The sequence below is a fragment of the Lampris incognitus genome, chromosome 10 (genome assembly GCF_029633865.1).
Source record: "Lampris incognitus isolate fLamInc1 chromosome 10, fLamInc1.hap2, whole genome shotgun sequence".
NCBI classification, from domain to species: domain Eukaryota; kingdom Metazoa; phylum Chordata; class Actinopteri; order Lampriformes; family Lampridae; genus Lampris; species Lampris incognitus.
Window position 1 is genome coordinate 13,327,382 of NC_079220.1, and position 23,194 is coordinate 13,350,575.

Consider the following 23,194-nt stretch of genomic DNA (forward strand, 5'->3'; position numbering starts at 1 on the left):
ATGATAATAAAAAAAAGCTTTAAGATAAAGAGGTTTCTTATCAGAAACGGTAAATATGTCACATTTCAACGGCGCGATGTTGTGTCCTGGCGCCAGCAACAGCAATACATTGGGATAATCAATACAGACGTGTGACTGGGATTGGGCGCCATGTGTTTACGTAATGGAAATAAATCTGATGGACTTTTGTGTCTTATAACGTTGATGTGGAGGTTACTTGTTAGCTTATCGGGGAATTTGGTATGGATGTTGCATGGGGAATGACCCTGCTTTACAGGGATGAGCTGTTGTTATTGTCTTTAGTTGTATCTTAAATAGTGTGTGATGTCGTTTGTCCGATTGAAAAGGCATCATAACTGCTATCACTTCTAACTTGGGTAAGACAACTCACTCATTGATTAGACAAAAGTCTGAGTTGTCTAACATGTCCCCGAGTACAATCTTTAGCATAATGTCTGACATCTTGTTGAGACTAAAACCCTTTTGTTTATTCGATTCTGCCCTCTTGTGGATGTCATGGCTTATCAAAGATGTCATGGCTTATCAAAGTGGAAAGCCTTTCTAAAAGAAAAGCATGCTCTCTTCACTGCAGAAAGCTCTTGATGTATATATATGACAGGTATGACCTACACAACATTTTCTAAAACAATTCAGTCTTAACAAGCAAGCCTTTCACTGAAATGAAATATTTGAAATAATTAGACATGATTTTTTGTGTGTGTGTGTGTGTGTCTGTGTGTGTGTGCTCTGATGTTGAATTTTGACATTCATGTACTTGCATTAATCAAGAGGAGCGTGCTTGTGTTTGTGGTGCAAAATATGCATACTTGGTAATAAGGAATGCAAGATATATCATTTTGCACCAACAACAACATTTTTATAACAATCCAATGCAGGCCTAGCTCTGAAATGAAAGGATCACAAATCTTACTCGGCCGTTTAATTAAGAGGCTTATGCATTTGATGTCTGTACAACATCTATATATTGGTATAAAACTTCTTTGCTTTTTCACAGAGAACTGGAAAATAGGACCATACAATAAAAACTAAAGGAATGTATTTCAACAAGAACATTGCAATTGTAATCCAGTGTTACATTACTGCATTCTTAGTCAAATCCAACTTTATAACCTACAGGAGCCAATACAGCACCTTTATCTTTGCTGTCCGTGGTCGGACAGGAAGTGTGCAGCGTGTGGTTTCCGTCTCAGAGCATTAATTAGTTTGCTGCATAAATTGGCCGCTTCTCACTTGTTTATCCAATTTAATTGTAGGTGAAAGGTCAAATGGATAATGAGAGGCTGACAGCCAGCGAGTTTTGTTTTGTTTTTTTCCTCAGGGTGGCAGGCGACTGAACTGACTTGCATTCATTCTCTACAGCCTTTCCCTAATCTTAACCATAACCAGTTTATGCTAACCCTAACCCTAACCAATAAGCCAAAATGACCACCCAACATTTGGAAAAATGCCTTCGCCACCCTGCCAAAAAAAAAGTTTGCTGCCAGGCATGAATGCATGGCTCCTGTGTTTTTGCGTCAGGACAACGCCCACCTTGGTACGTCATCAGCCGTACACGCCCACTGATTGGCTGCGTGTAATGTTCATGCGGTGATTGACATGTTGCAAAAGGGATCCCAGCGTATTAACATGTTGTGAACTGCTGAATCCATGAATCAAACCAAGTCGGAACCGAGAAAGCAGAATCGCAGGACTGTGACCGATGGAGTGGCTCGCAAGTGCTTGAAATTTTAACGTTCACTTGCATATTTGTGAGATCTTGGAGCGTCGACTATTTTCTTTTTTTGTTTTACAGTCAGCTTTTTTTCTACAGTAGGGTTTCGTTTGCGCGAGTGTGTCTTGGAGTCAGTCATTTTTATTCGTGTTACAACCAACAACAACAACAACAACAAATTACACTATTTCAAAATTAGAAATGGACGAACCAGAGGGCTTTTCGCCGGACAGAACTATTCTCTGCCTGTTTGACGTGGATGGCACTCTCACAGAGCCAAGAGAGGTGAGCTACAGCCGCAGATCCAGCCTTAGTTTGGCTGATGTGTTTACTGAGTGTTAGTTTACCAATACGATGTGAAATCGCAGCATGTTGTTGTTTATTTATCGACGTTTTCGCGTATCATGATGAGGACTCGATCGTTGTTGCCCTGTGTTCATGTCGTTGCACAACAAGGAGCATGCCGTCCGTGTCCCTGTTGTGAAAACCTATATTGAGTCAAAGGTTCTCTCGGATGAGTCGTCTCAGTAGCTATTATGTCATGTTTTAAGGTTGTCACTGTCTTTTATTCCAGATATGTCGATAAGGAAAATAACCCCCCCAACACACACAAAAGCGCGCGCGCACACACACACACAGACACACACACACACACCCCTCCAGAACCTCGAGTGCTGCAATTGTCCTTTTATTGCTTTAGACATATGCAACAACACTGTGTTGCCCATGTATAGGCTGTCAGGTGTCTGGCTCCTCGCAGCTGTTAAAAATGGTTTCTAAACAGACATGTCAACAGCCCCAGCCAGTTATCCCAGCTGAGCTTTAATGAATCTGACAAGTTGTTAAAATAGACCATAACAAAACAGAACGTGCAAGAGGGCTCCCAGCCTCCAAAACGGCATCCCCACATCCAGATAATCACCAATCTCCTCAGAAATGATAAGGAGGAAAGATTCATTTCACTGCACATGTATTTGTCTTTATCTATCCGGAAATTTCTCTTAAGTTATCTGGATTTCACAACCCTGCACCACTCGCATTGATGGGTACAGCTGCAGTTTCAGTAACCTTCATGGGCTCATATGACGATCTATGTTTGTCAGTTCACTTACACGAGGCAGAACTGCATCCAGTTTGCACATGGGTGTTTGGGTTCATTTAGTTTCTTTTGTTCGAGTGTGCAGGCCTGTATGTGAGTAATGGGGTTGAGGGAAAGCGAGATACCGCAGGAGAGGACAAAGAGAGAGAGAGAGAGAGAGAAGGAGCGCAAGAGAGTAAGTGTGTGTATGTGTGAGAGAGAGAGGGAGAGAGAGAGAGGAAATGGATTAAGGTTTAGCTGTGTGTCATGGTCGACACAGTAAGGAGCGTTCTGCCATGATATTACATAATCCAGTACTCCCTGTGTGAGGCGCAGGCATTTTCTCTCAGCCCAAATGTCTGACACTAAATAAAGCTGAGACTGCTCATAGGAAGAGGAACAGTTTATTGATAAATCACAGAAAGATGAATCAGTTCATCTGGACACAACGTTTATTGAGAGAAACCTTTCCAATTGAGACTGAAGAGTGACCTCTTCGGTCTCAACTGACTGCAGGCATCCCCACTCTTATAAACAATACAGTGGCATGACGACTGAAAAAAATTATCGGTTTCATATGCAAATTACTGTGACCATTAACTAGAGTTTCAATGGCCATGTGTACTATTCAGAGTATTGGGGAATAGTTGCAATCACAGTGTTGTGAGACGGCGACAGGTGTACTCTTAGCCCCCCCCCCCGGTTCAGGGATGGTTGTTCCCTCTCCCCATAGATGGCCTCTTTGATTTGATTTTCTTAACTGAGTTATTGAGCATGCATAAAGACATTATTGATAAATCTATTTCTCTCTCCCATTTTAGCACAATTAATCATGTCTAATACTATTTGTACCAGTACAAAGGCAGTGATATCTCCATGAAGACAGAGGTACTTTGGTCAAGCAAAGCCATCTCCTAGTACTGAGCAGACATGTTTACTGTCGTCGTCCATTCCTGTTTAATAATTGTGATCTTTATCTTGTTTTTGGTGGTGCTTTGTAATGACATATTGATTACGCTTATGCAAGCTGAAGAGATTGCCTTTTGATAATGATACGAGTATGTGTTTGTGCTTGTTTGTGGGTTAGTATGCAGGGCTTCTCACGCAACTAATTATTTTCACATATTTCCTTCCTGGATAGATGTACATATATGGCTGCTAGAATATACAAGCCTTCAAAAACATTTAGGCTGCGTAGGGTCATATAGGAACAGTTTTCATTGTGCTGTCTGCGCCTCCTCCAAAGGCACCTCTGCAGGCCACAGCTGGAATAACACCTTCCTGTCCATGTCGAGGACCGAAATTATAAACAGTCAACTTCACTGGCGCTAATCCAACTCGTCCTGTGTTTTTCTTGTCTTGCAGAAAATTGATCCACAGCTGGATGAGTTTTTCCAGACTCTGCGGAAGAAGGTGAGAATCGGCATTGTTGGAGGGTCAGACTATTCAAAGATCGCAGAGCAGCTCGGGGAAGGGGACGATGGTGAGAGCTTCTGTTTATTGTGTCAAAATCATACATATACATAATAGGGCTGAACGATTAATCGAATTCCAATCGAAATCGCGATTTGAACTAACGCGATTAGCTAACCGCAAAGAGTGCGATTAATTCAGCCACTCATGACTCTGATGCAGTTGTATATGGTTTAAAAATTCATGTGGGCCTGTCGACCGCATGAATCAGTCTGTGTGTCGTCCTTCTTGTATGACAGTCATACTCACCAATCAGTGCTCCTCACGTACGAGACACACTCACCTATCAGAAGTGGCCCTACTTACAGCGATCGAGTACGCCCACGAACAAAAAAATAACACGTGTGAGTGTTTAGGAAACTTGTGGTGTAGGAATCACAGATATAGAGAAAAGAGATTAGAAATGGCTGCCAGAGCCACGGAAGGAGAAGCACCTGAAGAATTAGTGCCAAAGAAGGGTGGCACTTCGATTATTTGGGAGTATTTTGGATTTTCCAAAAATGATGTGCAGCAAACGACAGTGCTCTGCAAAACCTGCTGTCGAACAGTGGCTACCACCCGAGGTAACACAACAAACTTGTACCAGCACTTGAAAGGCCATCATAAACACCTATACGATGAGTGTTCGAAAAAGAAGATTAAGGAAAGCAGTGCTGCTGCCACCACAACAGATAAAAGTAGGCAAACTACAATTTCAGAGTCTTTTGTAGCTGCTACCCCGTATGACAAGAGTTCGCGGAGACACCACGAGATAACAAGCACCATCACTCATTACCTCGCCAAAGACATGGTGGCAATAAATACGGTGTCCAAAGAGGGCTTTCGAAATCCCATAAAAACAATGGACAAAAGATACGCACTTCTATACCATTTTTTGTTTTAATAAATACATTTTGAATCCGTATATTTTCACTCTCCTCCTTGGAATATTACAAAGAGCAATTAATATTTCAATGTTCTCAAGTGATGAGGCTCCATCACGTGTTTTAAATTTATTATACAGTGAATAATGAACTGAAGTTTGATTTTCAAAAATTATATCGCAAATCAAATCGCAATATCTGTCAGAAAAATCATACTTAGATATTTTTTCCCAAATTGTTCAGCCCTAATACATAACCTGTATATCCCTCGTGCTAAACTGTAGTAAGGTGTGATGGCGTACAGAAAAATGTGATGTAAGATGACATGAAGCATAGGTCATTACATATGAGCTAAATTTAAACTCACGGTCAACTCAAAGTATCTTGAGTGCTGGTTATGGACTTTAATCCATGGATACACAGTGCTTTAAAAACTGTCAAATCACAAAACAATTAAAATCTTTAAACTTAAAATCCCATGATAACCAGTCTCCTCGTCACTTCCCTTTTCTCTCCGAGTAAAGCTGCACGACGCCAGACTAATATGATTGTCTTGTGTTGACTGTCTCATTTTCAATCACTGTGAATGTTTCTTTGTCTTAATCTGATTTTGTGGTAGCGATTCAGGGCCCACAAATAGCATCAATCAATAAGTAACATGAAAACTCAGCACAGTCAACTGTGTCATAGCTGACATCTGTGTCTCACAAGGACCCCAAATGTCGGACATTGTTTAGTTTACATACCTGTAAAACACCTACCTCCTGCCAAAGACTTCTGACCCTGACACCGACGTGGTGGGAACTCCAAACTGAGTTTACACACAGCTGGAAAGACTGGCTGCACACCAACACACAACAGTCAACACTAGGTTGCCAAGAATACCAAGATTGACGCAACAGCTTTTCGTAAAAACGTTCACTCAGCACAGGAGGCATGCACTTCCATGTTATCTCTTCTGAATGATGTTGATGGTGCGACTGGATTTTGGATTATGCAGTTTATTGTGTAGTGACTGTGTGGAAATAAATAAAGATATTGACATAAGAGTTATTATTCTCTTACTATTCTACTATTCTCTTAGTATCAGTTACACTTAAATACAGTTTAAAGTCAGTGTATTAGCGCACAAACTCAATGATGTAAGAGATTAGAGGATGCAGGCCCAAGTCACAGGGAAGGTCAGATAGATCAGACCTGACTTTTTAGATCAAACACAGATAAATTAGGTTTAACACACACGATACCGAACCGCTAGCAAACCGGACTCACAACTCTGTTCTTGTATATCGACCATTTAGAAGACGCGATGGGCAAAAACAAATCCAGTGGTGACCAGGCTTCAGGCTTTGTGAAGGCCCCAGATGAGGACTCTACAGATTTATCTGGGGTGATGGCTGCCATCGCGAGCAGTGAGAGCAAGATTTTAGCACAGACAGATTCATTCACAGAGGATCTGAATGCAAAAATAGACTCTATAAAGGACGGCATGGCGAAACAAGAGACTGAAAGATGTGGAGGACGGCCTGAATACATTCTCAGACAAGACAACGAATATGGAGGAGAACATCGGCCAGCTAAAATCTAAAGTCGCTACGCTACGCCAGAAGGTAGATGATCTGGAGGGACGACAACGCCGGTGTAATGCACGCATTGTCGGGATAAAAGAGAGATTCGAGAACAGCGGAGGCCAGCAGCCTACTATTACCATCGCTAAACTACTGCAGGAGTTACTAGGCCCCAGCTTCACCCCTACCCTAGACCTGGCTCACCGCAGCCTGCGGCACTCACCCAACGAAGGAGAACCCCCCAGGATCATCGTGGTGAAGTTTCACTATTTCTCAAGAGAGAGAGGAGGTTTTCCGCAAAGCCGCCCGTTCAGCTCTGTTGACCCTGCACAGCAAGAGAGTGAGCATCTTCCCGGATTACACTGCAGCGGTGGCGAAAAAGCGAGCGGCCTTCTCCCAAGCTAAGCGGCTCCTCCGGAGCTGCCAGGGCATCAAGTTTGGGATCCAGTTCCCGGAGGTGCTTCGTATCACTTCATCGTCTGGCTAGGGCGATGGATTATATCAGGGAGAAGCTAAAGCCTCGGGACAATGTACAGTAAGATGTTGATAAACTCGAATTTTAATTTTGTTGTTCGTGTTGTCTTGTATACCTGTTCCAAAAAACTTGGAAATTGTAAAATAAAGTTTTCAAAAAAAAAAAGAAAAGAAAAAAAGTGGACTTTTCCAGGTAGTGTTGCACACAGTAATCAGCAACAAAGCACCAATCGCTCTGAGATAGAAACACTGGGTCAATGCTTGGGTTGACCTGTTGTTCTGAGCTTTTCCTGTCCCACAGGAAGTAGTGTGTAATGTAAATATTTGTAATATCATGTTGTGTGTGTGTGTATAACACCTAGAGCACCAGGGAGGTCTTTGTTCCTGTCTGTGACCAAGTTCTCCCATTTCCCCTCTTGCAGTGATACACAAGTTTGACTACGTATTCGCTGAGAATGGCACGGTGCAGTACAAAGATGGGAAACTTCTCTCAAAACATGTAAGCCTGTACACGGACATATGACTTTCAGTATGTTGGGACGGGCATAGTATGTCTGTGAACCAGTTTACACACCCCTCACCTCCGTCAGTGTAAACATACACTGACCTTAGATGGTCACAAGGGAGGGAAAAGAAGAAGTGAGTCGGAATAGAAAAAGACAGCAGACTGCACATCTTTAATGAAAAATTAAAAGAAGCTGCCGGTTCTATTTAGAGTTTTATCTCATGCGGTGGTCTTTAATCCTGGCAGGCCATTCAGAACCAGATAGGAGAAGAGCTTCTTCAGGATCTGATCAACTTCTGTCTCAGCTACATGGGACTCATCAAACTACCCAAGAAAAGGTGAGGTTTCACTTCCTCATCCAAACTCTCATGCACACACGCGCATTTCCTTGAGTTGACTTTATTGTGTACACATCAATGTCAGAAGTATTTTCCCCATGACAAAAAGAAAGACATGCTCCTATATTCACTTGCCTCTATTGACTCAGCTGCACAAACACAAACGAACCGCATTTAGAAACATACGTGCCCAAGCGTGCACACATAGGTACACATCTATGACCTACTGCTGGCAATGAATGTAGATCTCATGTTGGTGGCTTCAGGGACTCTTCTTGCCTCTTAATGTCTACATCACAGCAGCAAGAAGTGACAGATGAAAGTGCACCAGGGTCAGTTTGTCCTCCAGGCTTTGGTATGGGTTGAAACATTGAATATATAATAGATTGTCTTGTGTTGAGGATGTTGGTTTGCGTCCAGGAGTAAATGTAATAAGCATTTGTAAAAGTGTCTTTTCAACCTGGAAGGTGAGGGTACCTTTAACAGGACTGGTGTGATTATGGGACCAGTGTGTAAATCAAATCTAGAGCTTTTCTGTTTTAGGTCTTTGAAAAACTTGATTTAATAAAAAAAAAAGAAAAAAAAGGTTTTCTCCTTTTCTCCCTCTATTTAGGGGGACATTCATTGAGTTTCGTAATGGAATGCTCAACATCTCCCCCATTGGGCGGAGCTGCACCCTGGAGGAGCGCATTGAATTCTCGGAGATAGACAAGGTGAAGTACCAGCAGAATGTCATCAGTGGTAATCTAATCACTATTCAGTTGCTGTCATGAAAAACACGGTTCGTTACCACTATCATTTATTTGTTAAATGCATTTTTCCAGGAATTTGGCTTATAGCTGCTGCACTCCTCACTGCCTACTGCTCATAATGTCGGCAATCTAAGAATACAAGTGAATCCTGTTTTTCACCTGTTGGCCACTGCAGATGAGAATACGCAGATAAATCTAAACCTTGATGCCCCCTAAACGTGAACTAAACAAATTCATCAACTCGTGCTGGTTAAAGCAATCACACACACCCACACAAAACATGAAATTACAAATATTTAAAAAATTACACACTACTTCCTGTGGGACAGGAAAAGGTCAGAACAACAGGGCAACAGTGCTGATGTAAGAGAGGACAAGGGGTGTCTCTCAAAAGGAAGTGACAGGGAAAGCGAAGAGAGAAAATTAAAACAATGTTGAGCTTTCACAATTGCTCAACAGAGGGCCTATTGTTGGTTGACAGAGCCTTGTGATATAGGGGAAGCTAGTGATCTGATGATGGAGGATGTAGAAAAGATTAACCCTTCTGCCGTCTGCTGAGCTCACCTTGCAGATGTATACTAGGTTACAGTTTGTCCCTAGTCATGGTAAGCTTTTGTTGAGAATATATGAATGTGTGTATAGAATATTATTATTGTTTTACTGCTTAATTCAAGTAGAGTTTATTTGTGTAGCCCAAAATCATAAGGTAGTCCCGAAGGGCTTTACAATCAGTACAATATACAACAGTATATGACACTATCCTTGGATACGGATGAGGAAAAAAGAAAGCCTTATTAGGAAAAAAATGGGAGCAACCTCAGGTACACAGAGGAGGAATCCCTCTTCCAGGATGGACATAATAGGTGTCGAATGCACAAAATACACAAAAGTAACAGAATTATAATGTTAGATTACACATAGATACAGTTGATGCATACAATTCAGCAAAGCGAATTTAAATGTACAGGGGGTAATAAAATTGTAAGTGGAGAGTGCAAGGCTCCTTTTTTTTTCTGGACCCCCCCCCCCTTTTTTTCCCTCCCCAATTGTATCTGGCCAATTACCCCACTCGCCGAGCCATCCCGGTTGCTGCTCCACCCCCTCTGCCAATCCAGGGAGGGCTGCAGACTACCACATGCCTCCTCCGATACATGTGGAGTCACAGCTGCTTCTTTACACCTGACAGTGAGGAGTTTCTCTAGGGAGATGTAGCAAGTAGGAGGATCACGCTATTCCCCCAAGTTCCCCCTCCCCCCCGAACAGGTGCCCCGACTGACCAGAGGAGGCGCTAGTGCAGCGACCAGGACACATACCCACATCCGGCTTCCCACTTGCAGACACGGCCAATTATGCCTGTAGGGACGTCCGACCAAGCCAGAAGTAACATGGGGATTCGAACCACCAGGCCTCATGTTGGTAGGCAAAGACTAGACCGCTACGCTACCCGAACACCCCGCAAGGCATATTTAATGAATCTGTGACCATCCCTGCACACAAGAGACTGACTTCGATACAGCATTCACACAAAGGGAGAAGAAGAAGAGAGAAGTGATGAGAATGATGCTGCTTTGTCATAGCCAAAACAAATGATATAAAAGCAATTATGAACGAGAACAAGGCAAACAATAGCTGAAATCTCCAGGAGGTTGGGACTGTGACCAAGGCAAGACAGGATGCAGCAAAAACAGGATCCTGGATCCCGAAGTCATCAGGCGAGAGAGAGAGAGACACATAGAGGAAGAAATTTGGTCCTGAAAAGTAAGCAAGAGACAGAGAAAAAGAAAGAGAGGGGGACAGACACACAACATGGGCACACATGTGCTCAGAGATACAAACAGGAGGTTACAAAGGTGTGATTCTTTCAGAAAAGTTTAGGAACATTCTCATCAGCCAGACAAGACCAAGAGATTACTACTGAGACCTACCAGTCCTAAAAACATTGAGACTGAGACCCTTCTAAAAGAGCACAGTTGTGACCAGGGTCAGAAAGAAGTCAAACTATCTAAGAGATATTACAGCTAAGGGAACGCTAATGAGAAGAGATGGGTTTTCTGTTTAGATTTGAAAGAGTCCACAGAGATCTGTCTCTGATGGTGACTGGGAGACTATTCCAAAGAAAGGGAATGCGATAAGAGAAGGCTCTGCAGCCTGAAGACTTCTTTCTAACGCTGGGGACAGAGAGGAGGCCTGACTTTTGAGAACAGAGGGCCCGAGATGGTACATAAGGCTATATAAGATCTGACAAATATGAAGGAGCAAGCCCATGAAGTATTTTATAAGTTAAAAATAGCATTTTAAAGTCACATCTAGCATGAATAGGGAGCCAGTGAAGTGAGGCTAGAGTTGGTGTGATGTGATCAAATTTTTTAGTTTTAGTCAATATTCTAGCTGCAGCATTATGAATCATCTGAAGGTTTTTAGTGCTAGCAAGTGACAGGCTGGAAAAAAAGGACAGTGTGGTAATCTAATCTGGATAAAACAAAAGCATGGATTAGGCTCTCAGCGTCAGCCATGGATGGAATAGACTGAATTTTAGCAAAATGTCATAGGTGGAAAAAAGCCGACTTGTGATTTCTCTAATGTGAAATTCAAAAGATGAGGATTGATCAAAAGTAACACAAAGATTTTTGGCTGTGGAACTTTGGGAGATCACACCATTGTCAAGAGATATTTTACTGCAGAGAACTTAGTATACCATTTATACTAAAAAGTACACCATGATCAATGGTGTCAAGTAACAGCAGCACTGGGGTTGGATTGGAATCCATAGCAAGCAAAAGGTCGTTCACCACTTTTGTGAGTGCATATTCATCGGAGTGACAGGCTCTGAAAGTAGTAGGAATAATGCCAGAGGTAAGAGATGAATTAATATTATTTAGTATTAGGGGACCCAGGAACAGCCAAAGTTCTTTAAAACGTTTAGCAGGTTGGGAGTCGAGGAGGTTAGTAGTAGTAGTAGGTTTGGCTGCCAACACCAGATTGGACAATGTCTCTGAAAGTCCTTATATGAAACTAGCATCACAGGGTCTGTGATGCTAGTAAATTATTTTGTCTCAAAAAATTCCCAAAAAATCATGGGCAGTAAAAGGGGAGCAGTTGGCAAAAGGTTGGTTTTGAGTAAGTTTAGCTACAGCGACAAAAAGAAATCTCAGGTTGTGTTTACTGACGTTAATTAAGCGAGAAAAATATGCTGCTTTAGCTGCTGTCAGTGCATACTTATAACTTAACAGTCATGCAATGCAAGGGGAAAAACTTCCAAGTTTGGCTTTACGCCAATTCTGCTCAAGTTTCCTGCAGGCATGTGTCTCGAAAGAACTGCATTTACAGTGAAAGGACCCTCTGGCATTCTGTCACCAAGTGCTGTCGGGGTTGATGGACTAATATGATGAGTGCTGAACACATCGGCTCTACAGCTGCGACGACGAGGAAGCACTGCCTGAAATCTGATAAGAAAATGGTCTGACACAGCCGATGTAGGAGGCAAGACGGTCAGATCAGAAACAACTGCACCACGTGCTAGGATCAGATCAAGAGTGTTGCTACTGCAATGGGTGGCCTCATTCACACACTGAACAAAACCAAAGGTATCAAGAACTGCTAAAAAAGCCTTACCAAGAGAATCAGGCATTTTATTTAGATGGATGTTGAAATCACCTAGGATTAAGGCAGTGTTTCTCAAACTTTTTTCAGCCAAGGCACCCCAGTGTAAAAATATAGCTAAAAACGACACTGCATCCCTCTATTAGTGCAAATATCCTTTTTTATTTTTAGGGGACGGCGTGTATCAATGAACAGATAGGCAGACAGATAATAAGGTGGGTAAAGAGATAACATCCCTCCAGAATAAAAATAAAGTGTCAAAATAAGTCCTTCAAACTGCCATCCCCCTTCCCAGCATAATGAAGTGACAGGAACTTCACACAAAGAAATGGCAGGAACACTCCCATCTGTACTCTTCCATCCAGCCTCTGTACACACACACACACACACACACACACACACACACACAGAGACACACACACACACACACACAACCCGCATTTAAAAAGTGAGATAGGCCTACATGTGCACATGAACACACACTCACGCACAAATATGCCACAACTGAGAGCCAGGAGTGCATAGGGGAGAGAGAGAGGCCGAGAGGGGGCGTGACTCACCATCAATGAGAGACATGGGCCTGGGAAGACGCACAAAGCTGCCCTATCCTGGCAGGGATGGATGAGAGGCAGACACGTAGATCCTGGTCCACAGTCCTTAGTCGCTCCCTGTACCTGTTCTTGATGTACGTCGGGCTTGAAAAACTCAGTTCACATAGATAGGTTGTGGAGAAGGGTAGTAGAATAGCAACAGCGCATCTTGAAGCCAATGGGTACTCGTTTCCCACTGATATCCAAAAGCTGTCCAGTTCCACATCACAAAATCTCATTTTCAAAGTGCGATCTTCCCTGATCTCCATCAGTTGTTCCTGTATTGGAAGTGAGCAGTCCTTTGCACTTTCCATTGCACGCGCACTCCAAGGATCACGGACCCAGTCAAACTCAGCATATGACTCAGAGGGAAAATAGTGATTGAATCGCTCGTCAAGAGTGGTCAGATGCTGGGCTATTACGCCTGACAATGTGGTGTTGTTTGTATGCATATTGCACAGGGGAAACATATCCAGCCTGCCCTGGTCTACAAAGGAACGCCAGAGTGTGAGCTTGGACCTGAAGCCGCGTAGTTTGTCAGATGAGGAGAGGAGGGTTTCTTGTCTACCTTGCATTTTGATATTCAGCTCGTTTATGTGCTTAAATATGTCAGCCATATACGCGAGTTTTGCGCACCACTGCTCGTCTGCGAGTAGCTCTGCAAATGCATGTTTCTCGTCTATCACGAAGGCCCTCAATTCTTCTCTTAACTCGTACACTCGGGTCAAAACTTTACCCCGTGAAAGCCAGCGGACAGCCGTGTGTAACAACAAGCTTTGATGCTCTGCTCCCATTTCCTCGCAAAGAATGGAAAAAAGGCGGCTCTTTAACTGGCGCGCCTTGATGTAATTAACCATGTCCACTGCTTTGTTCAGTACGTCGGAAAGTTCTTTTGGTAGCGTCTTAGCAACAAGTGCCTCTCGTTGAAGGAAGCAGTGGGTTGTTCGTATATCAGGGTTTTGCGCTTTGGCCCTGGTAATGAAACCTTTGGCACTGCCCGTCATTGCAGCCACGCCGTCGGTGCAAATACTGATACAGTTCTTCCAGCTCAAACCACCCTTGTCAAGACACTCAGTTGTCACACGGAAGATTTCTTCTCCTGTAGTGTTGTTGGGGAGCAGTTTGCAAAATAAAAAGTTCTCTCTAATACGGCCCCCATCAACAAAGCGAACATTTGCTAAAAGCTGAGCGTGCCCGCTCACATCAGTTGACTCGTCGAGTTGTAAGGAGAAATGTCCACTGGCCTTGATTTTATCCAAAACGACGTCTTCAACATCGGCAGACATGCTATTGATTCGCCTCGCTATTGTGCAGTCTGACAGCGGGACCTTGGCTACTTCTTTGGCAGCTTGTGGGCCAAGCATTTTGGTAACGATTGCCGTGCAAGCAGGTATTATGACGGACTCTGCGATTGTGTGGGGCTTCTTGGCTTTCGCTACTATTTCTGCTATGAGGTAGCTGGCCTCCAGAGCCTTCTCCGATACTTTGGCAGCTTTACACATGACTTTCTCTTGCCGCGATTGCTGGGTTTTAAGGCGAACAAAGTACTCCTTCCCCTTGTTTTTAAGGTGTGGGTGTTTTTGCTTCAGATGTCGTTTGAGTTTGTTGGGAACCATAGTTTGGTTTGCCAGTGTCTTTCCACATACGAGGCAGAGCGGGAGAGGGCATGCATCATCGGTACTAATGAAGCCAAGTGCAATGTAGCTGTCGTGGTATCGCAAAATCTTTGTCTTTGTCTTTTTAGCCTTGCCCTTGCTAATAGCCTTGCCCTTACTAACATTAGCATCTCCCGGTGGTACGACGGGTGCAGACGACTCCGAACTGGAGGATAAAAGCCGGTTGTTGCTAGAAGAAGGCTCCGGTTCACTGTCAGTGTCTGTTGAAGTATCCCCATCTGTTGGAGCTTCTGGTGGGACTTTTCTTTTTAGGAAACGATCCATGGCTTGGTTTTGGGTTTTAGCGGCATCAAAATGTCAGGACGTGTAAAATGATAACGACGATGACCTGACCTTACGTGACCGCGCACTGCACTAACCCGTATGTAACGTGGGAGGGGAAATGGGCACGCGAGACAGTTTCTCATGAGTATGTAGGCTATTTATTTATCTGAAATGAATTTATTTATCCATTTATTTATTCATCAATTCATTTATTCAGTAACATTTTGTAAAATAAATTAGTATTTTAATTTTTGATAATTGATATGAAAAATGTTAGATTTGCAAATTTTTTCACGGCACCCCTGACGCTGTCAGACGGCATACCAGGGTGCCGCGGCATACAGTTTGAGAAACGCTGGATTAAGGTATTGTCTGCATGGGTGACGTGCGAGGAGCCGCTCCCGAACAAATTACTTTTTTTATTTGAAAAAAAACCGTTTCTTGTTTTATTTGATTCTGCACTTGTCTAACTCAATTGCCACTGTAACAACTACAGACCTATGGGGGGAAAATATCAAAGAAGTCAGGTTTTGAGAGTTCAAGCATTACAGGTCTCTTGGAAAGTTTGGGAAACATGGCCACCGATGTGGATCCAGTTTCAGCCACCCTTCTAATCTCCTTACTTAACAAGCTTAGTAGAAGCCTCTCAAATGAACTGACAACCACTCTGTCTCCAATTCAGTTTCACTTGATGCAATCCGTCTTAACTTCAGACAACCACAGGCGAGCTCTCACTACCATTGAAGCTTGCCTTACAGATCACAGTGACAGGATAACATCAGTGGAGGCAGTGCTCACTGAGTTAGCGACTGAAAATGCTTACCTTAAGGTTAAAGTGGATGACTTGGAGAATCACTCTCTGTGTCAAAACATCCGTATTGTTGGTGTGCCTGAAAATGCTGGACCGACATCCATTGCCTCAATTGCCAGAGCGCACAGGTCTCTGCACCTGCAACCTGCACCAGGCAAGTGGCCAAGGGTGATAATAGTCCACTTCCATCAATTCCAGGATAAGGAAAATGCACTGGGCAAGAGAGAAGGGTCAGGTGCTCTACTGGGTCAAATAAATATTCTTCTTCAAGACTTAAGTGCTAACCTGGTGAAGAAACGGGCCACGTTCAATGGCGTGAAATCGTCCCATTATAAGAAAGGCATCAAGTTCAATATGCAACATCCGGCTGTCCTCCGTGTGGTTTTTGAGGGCAAAACGATCAGCTTTGACACTCCAGCAAAGGCTGGGGGCTGGGGAATTTTACCCAAGGAACATAGAATCAACCTGAGCTTATCAGACTGAACACCAATCAATAAGCTCTGAGAACATTTGGATAGCTCTAAAAGCATCCCCATTGATTAAGGGCATTTGTTGTTGGTGTATTGAACATCATTTGTCCTTATATGCAGATGACCTATTATTATGTTACAGACCCTTTTGCCTGTGTACCAAAAATATTAGCTGTATTGAAAACTTTGGCGCTTTTTCTGGGTATAAATTGAATTTCACAAAGAGCGAGTGTTTTCCAGTTAACAGCTCTGCATTAATGATCAACCAAGGTGACCTTCCTTTTCATTTTTCTAAAACTAGTTTTAAATACCTGGTTATAAAAATCACTCATTCCATTAAATCTCTACATATTAAATCTCTACATAAAGAGAATTTTACAACCCAATTCCTTTATCTTTAACTGGCAGAGTCAGTGTGTGAAATGAATGTTTTGCTCTGACTTCTTTATCTTTTTATGTGTTTGCCCCTTTCTGCCCAAATATTTTTTCCTCTCAGTTTACAGCTTGATCTCAGCCTTTATATGGAGGAGCCGCATTCCACGCATAAATAGACCTCTGCTTCAGAGAAATAGGTCAAAAGGGGGATTAGTTCTTCCAAACTTTGTTTTATTATTGGGCAACAAACCTCCAAAAGATAATTTTTTTTGGCAACATCATCCAGACATGGACTGGTGCCATATGGAGGCTGACTCCTTTTCCTCTTCCCTTTGAGCTCTTGTTTGCGTCTCCTTACCGTCACCCACCTCCCAGCATACCTCTAGCCCCATTGTCACATCAACGCTTAAAATTTGGACACAATTCCATCAGCATTTTAAATTTCGAAATTTCTCCCTGCTGGGGTCTAAGTGTAATAATCATTTATTCCTCCCTGCAAAGTTGGATACTATTTTTGGGAAGTGGAACAGAAGGGGACTAAACTATTTTAATGACCTGTATATTGATGGTGCCTTTGCTAGCTTTAGGACCTGATATTCAAAATTTAACCTGCCTGGCTCAAACCTTTATTGATATTTTCAAATACACCAATCCTTAAAAACCCATAACCCATAATGTCCAATATTACCACCCAAATCTGGCATGGACACACTCCTTGAAATGCCTCTCATGCCTAGAGGACTTATCTTGATCTATAACCAAATGATATCTTTCAAAGACCATCTACTACTACTACTACTACTTTCGGCTGTTCCCGTTAGGAGTCGCCACAGCGGATCATCCGTTTCCATTTCTTCCTGTCTTCTGCGTCTTCCTCTGTCACACCAGCCACCTGCATGTCTTCCCTCACCACATCCATAAACCTCCTCTTTGGCCTTCCTCTTCTCTTCTTCCCTGGCAGCTCCATATTTAGCATCCTTCTCCCAATATATTCAGCATCTCTCCTCCACACATGTCCAAGCCATCTCAATCTTGCCTCTCTTGCTTTGTCTCCAAACCGTCCAACCTGAGCAGTCCCTCTAATATAATCGCTCCTAATCCTGTCCTTCTTCGTTACTCCCAGTGAAAATCTTAGCATCTTCAACTCTGTCACCTCCAGCTCCGCCTCCTGTCTTTTCGTCAGTGCCACTGTCTCCAAACCATATAACATAGCTGGTCTCACAACCGTCTTGTAAACTTTCCCTTTAACTCTTGCTGGTACCCTTCTGTCGCAAATCACTCCTGACACACTTCTCCACCCACTCCAACCTGCCTGCACTCTCTTCTTCACCTCTCTTCTGCACTCCCCATTACTTTGGACAGTTGACCCCAGGTATTTAAACTCATCTGCCTTCATCGCCTCTACTCCTTGCATCCTCACCATTCCGCTGTCCTCCCTCTCGTTCACGCATAGGTATTCCGTCTTGCTCCTACTGACTTTCATTCCTCTTCTCTCCAGTGCATACCTCCACCTCTCCAGGCTCTCCTCAACCTGCACCCTACTCTCGCTACAGATCACAATGTCATCCGCGAACATCATCGTCCATGGAGACTCCTGCCTGATCTTGTCCGTCAACCTGTCCATCACCATTGCAAACAAGAAAGGGCTCAGAGCCGATCCTTCCAACTGCACACCTCACCATTGTCACACTTCCCTCATACGTATCCTGCACCACTCCTACATACTTCTCTGCAACTCCTGACTTCCTCATACAATACCACACCTCCTCTCTCGGCACTCTGTCATAAGCTTTCTCTAAATCTACAAAGACACAATGCAACTCTTTCTGGCCTTCTCTATACTTCTCAATCAACATTCTCAAAGCAAACATCGCATCTGTGGTGCTCTTTCGTGGCATGAACCCATACTGCTGTTCGCTGATCATCACCTCTCCTCTTAACCTAGCTTCTATTACTCTTTCCCAAATCTTCATGCTGTGACTGATCAACTTTATACCTCTGTAGTTGTTACAGTTCTGCACATCGCCCTTGTTCTTGAAAATCGGTACCAGTATGCTTCTTCTCCACTCCTCAGGCATCCTCTCACTTTCCAGGATTGTGTTAAACAATCTAGTTAAAAACTCCACTGCCATCTCTCCTAAACATCTCCATGCCTCCACAGGTATGTCATCAGGACCAACTGCCTTTCCACTCTTCATCCTCTTCATAGCTGCCCTCACTTCCTCCTTGCTAATCCGCTGAACTTCCTGATTCACTATCCCTACATCATCCAACCTTCTCTCTCTCTCATTTTCTTCATTCATCAGCCCCTCAAAGTATTCCTTCCACCTTCTTAGCACACTCTCCTCGCTTGTCAGCACATTTCCATCTCTATCCTTGATCGCCCTAACTTGCTGCACATCCTTTGCAGCTTGGTCCCTCTGTCTAGCCAATCGGTACAAGTCCTTTTCTCCTTCCTTAGTGTCTAATCTGTCGTACAACTCACCATACGCCTTTTCCTTTGCCTTTGCCACCTCTCTCTTTGCTTTACGCTGCATCTCCTTGTACTCCTGTCTACTTTCTTCATCTCTCTTACTATCCCACTTCTTCTTTGCCAACCTTTTCCTCTGTATAATTTGCTGTACTTCCTCATTCCACCACCAAGTCTCCTTGTCTTCCTTCCTCTGTCCTGATGACACACCAAGTACCTTCCTAGCTGTCTCCCTCACTATTTCTGCAGTGGTTGTCCAGCCATCTGGCAACTCTTCACTACCACCCAGTGCCTGTCTTAACTCCTGCCTGAACTCCACACAACAATCTTCCTTCTTCAACTTCCACCATTTGATCTTCGGCTGTGTCTTCACTCGCTTGCTCTTCTTGGTCTCCAAAGTCATCCTACAGACCACCATCCGATGCTGCCTAGCTACGTTCTCCCCTGTCACCACCTTGCAGTCTCCAATCCCTTTTAGATGGCGCCTTCTACATAAGATATAATCCACCTGTGTGCACTTTCCTCCACTCTTGTATGTCACCCTGTGTTCCTCCCTCTTCTTGAAATATGTATTCACCACAGCCATTTCCATCCTTTTCGCAAAATCAACCACCATCTGTCCTTCCACATTTCTCTTCTTGACTCCATACCTTTCCATCACCTCCTCATCACCTCTGTTCCCTTCACCAACATGTCCATTGAAGTCTGCTCCAATCACCACTCTCTCCTCCTTGGGTACCCTCTCCACCATGTCGTCCAACTCACTCCAGAATTCTTCTTTTTCGTCCATCTCACACCCAACTTGCGGGGCATATGCGCTGATAACATTCAGCAATAAACCTTCAATTTCCAGCTTCATACTCATCACTCTGTCTGACACTCTCTTCACCTCCAGCACGCTCTTGACATACTCTTCCTTCAGAATTACCCCTACCCCATTACTCCTCCCATTCACACCATGGTAGAAGAGTTTGAACCCACCTCCGATACTCCTGGCCTTACTCCCCTTCCACCTGGTCTCTTGCACACACAGTATGCCTACCTTTCTTCTTTCCATCATGTCAGCCAGCTCTCTCCCTTTACCAGTCATAGTGCCAAAATTCAAAGTTCCAACTCTCACCTCCACATGCCTACCCTTCCTCCTCTCTTGCTGCCTCTGGACATGCTTTCCCCCTCTCCTTCTCCTTCGCCCAACAGTAGCATAGTTATCTTTCAAAGACCATACTCTTAGCAATATCAAGTGTGCCTGGGAGAAAGAGTTGGGTACAGAGCTTGATGCTGACTGGTGGGAGAGGGCCACTGGATGTGTCAACTTCTCTTCCTCCTGCACCCGTCTGAGTCCAAGCCAGTTTAAGGTTCTACATCAAATTCATCTCTCTAAATGTAACTTTCAAAATTTTACCCTTAAGTAGATGAGAAATGTGACCGCTGTGCCCAATCCCCGGCTAACCTAACACACATGTTCTGGTCATGCCCTAAATTGATAAGTTTTTGGTCCTCCTTTTTTGAAATAATTTCTGAAGTCATTGGAGTGGAGGTCCTACCTGGTGTAGGGATAGCTATTTTTGGAGTGCCAGACGTAGTTGAAAACTTCACATCGATGCAGCTAAACATTATCGCTTTCAGTTCTCTTCTTGCTCGCAGAAGGATACTGCTTCTTTGGCAGTCCCCTGCACCCTCTTCGTCACCATCCCTGATAGAGGACATGATGATGTTCCTTAAACTTGAAAAAATTAAACTTGCCACTCACAGATCAGCCCAGAAATTTTACTTAACTTGGCAGCCCCTCTTGTCTTATTTTGACCATCTGACAGTGCTTCCTATGATTAAGACCACTTGTATTATTTGTATTATATGTCTTGATTTTAATTGGATGCTGTGCATCAGTGTAGGCTACTATAGTTATGTCATATAGGATATATTTTTCTCCAATCACTAAAATGTATGACATTATTAAGCATGACTTATGTAAACAGAAATGGCTACTGATAGTTCATTTGTACATGGTGCTCTGTACTTCATGTTCCTGAACTTGGTACTTATGAAATGACTGAATGCATCTTGTTGATGTAAAGCTCTCTAGCCTATTTTATTTGTATTTTGTAGTTTTTGAATTATCTTATAATTTTTTTTACATCGGCAGTGGGTGAGGGTTGGGTGGGAGGGGTTACCAAAATATGGAGAGACAATCATTTCCATTTCCATTATATTTGTATGGTTTTTTTGTACACCCAATGTTCCTTTCAAATAAAATATTATTGAAGAAAAAGGTATTGTCAGCATGAGTAACAAGGTTTGACAGAGCTTCTGTGAAATCTTCCAAAAATTAGGATGTAGGGCCCAGGCGGCCGGTAGAGAACTGAAAGGTAAAATGATAGGAGTCCATTTACCTGGACAAAGCTGTTCACAGCTGTTGCAGGAGGAGACATGATTGGTACCTCAAAAGATTCAAATTTAGCATCAAAGAAATGAGATTGAAGTTAGTTATAAATCAATAATTATCCTTGTTATTCCTGTTATTATTCATTATTTTTCAAAATTGAATAAATAGACAACTTATATGAGGTATTTGTTATTGCAAAACAGCCACTGTCTTTGCATATTCAGACAGCAAAAAGTTGTTGGGAGTTTGTCTAGCAGTCTCGGGGCTCAGGCACTGAGGTTTGAAGTTGCTCCAGTGGTCGATGCATGCCTTGATTGTTTCTAGCCTCTCATTTGAGTCGCTTCAAACGAACGCATCTGCTAAATGAACTGATGTAAATGTAACGTCTTAACCAGTTCTCCCATTCCTTACAGAGAGAGAAGATCAGAGAGAAGTTTGTCGCCGCGCTGCAACAGGAGTTTGCTGGGAAGGGGCTCCGGTTCACGAGAGGTGAGACGGCGCTGCACAGCAGAGCCAGCTGGCACACATACACAGCTGTTTTTTCCAGGGAACGCGAAGAAAAGAAAGTACTTTTTCACTAAGATCTGTTAGAATTTGTTGTTAGTTGGTACCCCAGCTGACACAAAGCACACAAGTCTGGTGCTTAACCCAGATAAGTCACCAGGCTGGGTTTTTTTTTTCTTCTTATTTTCAAGAGCTGCGGCATCTGTCACTGTCACAAAGTCAGGCCCGTTTAAATGTACTCTGTGTAAATCTGTGATATGTGCGTCTCTTGGCTCTTTTGTTTCACTTTTCCCACATTGAGGAATGGATTCTGGATGAAGTCCAAGAAAAGAGTCTCAAATTTTTCCAGTTGCTGCTGAACATCTCTGTTACCATATTGTGCTGTCATTCAATAGGTTTTTACAGCCAATCAGTTTTCATTCCATTCCATTCGCCAAACCGCTTATCCTGCTCTCAGGGTCACGGGAATGCTGGAGCCTATCCCAGCAGTCATTGGGCGGCAGGCCCCGGGAGACACCCTGGACAGGCCGCCAGACCATCTCAGGGCACCAATCGTTCCAGTCAGTTTGATCGGGACAGAAACAAATTCCAACCATGCAGCCTGAGTTCTTACCAAAAAAAAAAAGAAAAAAGGAATTGGGTGTTCGGGTGGCATGGCAGTCTATTCCGTTGCCTACCAACATGGGGATCGCCAGTTCAAATCCCCATGTTACCTCTGGCTTGGTCGGGCATCCCTACAGACACAATTGGCTGTGTCTGCGGGTGGGAAGCCGGATGTGGGTATGTGTCCTGGTTGCTGCACTAGCGCCTCCTCTGGTTGGTCGGGGCGCCTGTTCAGTGGGGAGGGGGAACTGGGGGGAATAGAGTGATCCTCCCACGTGCTACGTCCCCCTGGCGAAACTCCTCACTGTCAGGTGAAAAGAAGCGGCTGACGACTCCACATGTATCGGAGGAGGCATGTGGTGGTCTGCAGCCCTCCCCGGATCGGCGGAGGGGGTGGAGCAGGGACCGGGATGGCTCGGAAGAGTGGGAAGGAATTGACCACCGATCACACTTTTATGACAGAAATTTTTCTTTCTTTCTCCTGTTTTCATATCTATCCATTACTGAAAGGAATGTTTTCACACAGCACACGATGTCTTAGTTGAATCAGACACATCATGTGCCCACGGACTCATACTTATTACAACAGCTCTTGGTTTTTATTTGCACAATGAATGTCCTATATCCTCATTATATCCTTACTCTTTGCTACGTGCAGCTTCTCT

At 43.6% G+C, this 23,194-nt stretch overlaps 1 protein-coding gene across 2 annotated transcripts in view; it reads left to right on the plus strand.

Annotated features, from left to right (window-relative positions):
* The first annotated feature begins 1,673 nt into the window (after window positions 1-1,673).
* The window catches only part of LOC130119298 (phosphomannomutase 1), a 38,316-nt gene continuing 16,795 nt past the window's right edge, over window positions 1,674-23,194 (plus strand). For both annotated transcript variants that reach the window (XM_056287754.1, XM_056287753.1), the window contains exons 1-6: window positions 1,674-2,017; window positions 4,176-4,293; window positions 7,611-7,687; window positions 7,940-8,031; window positions 8,645-8,744; window positions 21,836-21,911. In XM_056287754.1, coding sequence (XP_056143729.1) covers window positions 1,934-2,017; window positions 4,176-4,293; window positions 7,611-7,687; window positions 7,940-8,031; window positions 8,645-8,744; window positions 21,836-21,911 — 547 coding nt within the window. In that variant the 5' untranslated portion in view covers window positions 1,674-1,933. The remainder of the gene's footprint in view (window positions 2,018-4,175; window positions 4,294-7,610; window positions 7,688-7,939; window positions 8,032-8,644; window positions 8,745-21,835; window positions 21,912-23,194) is intronic.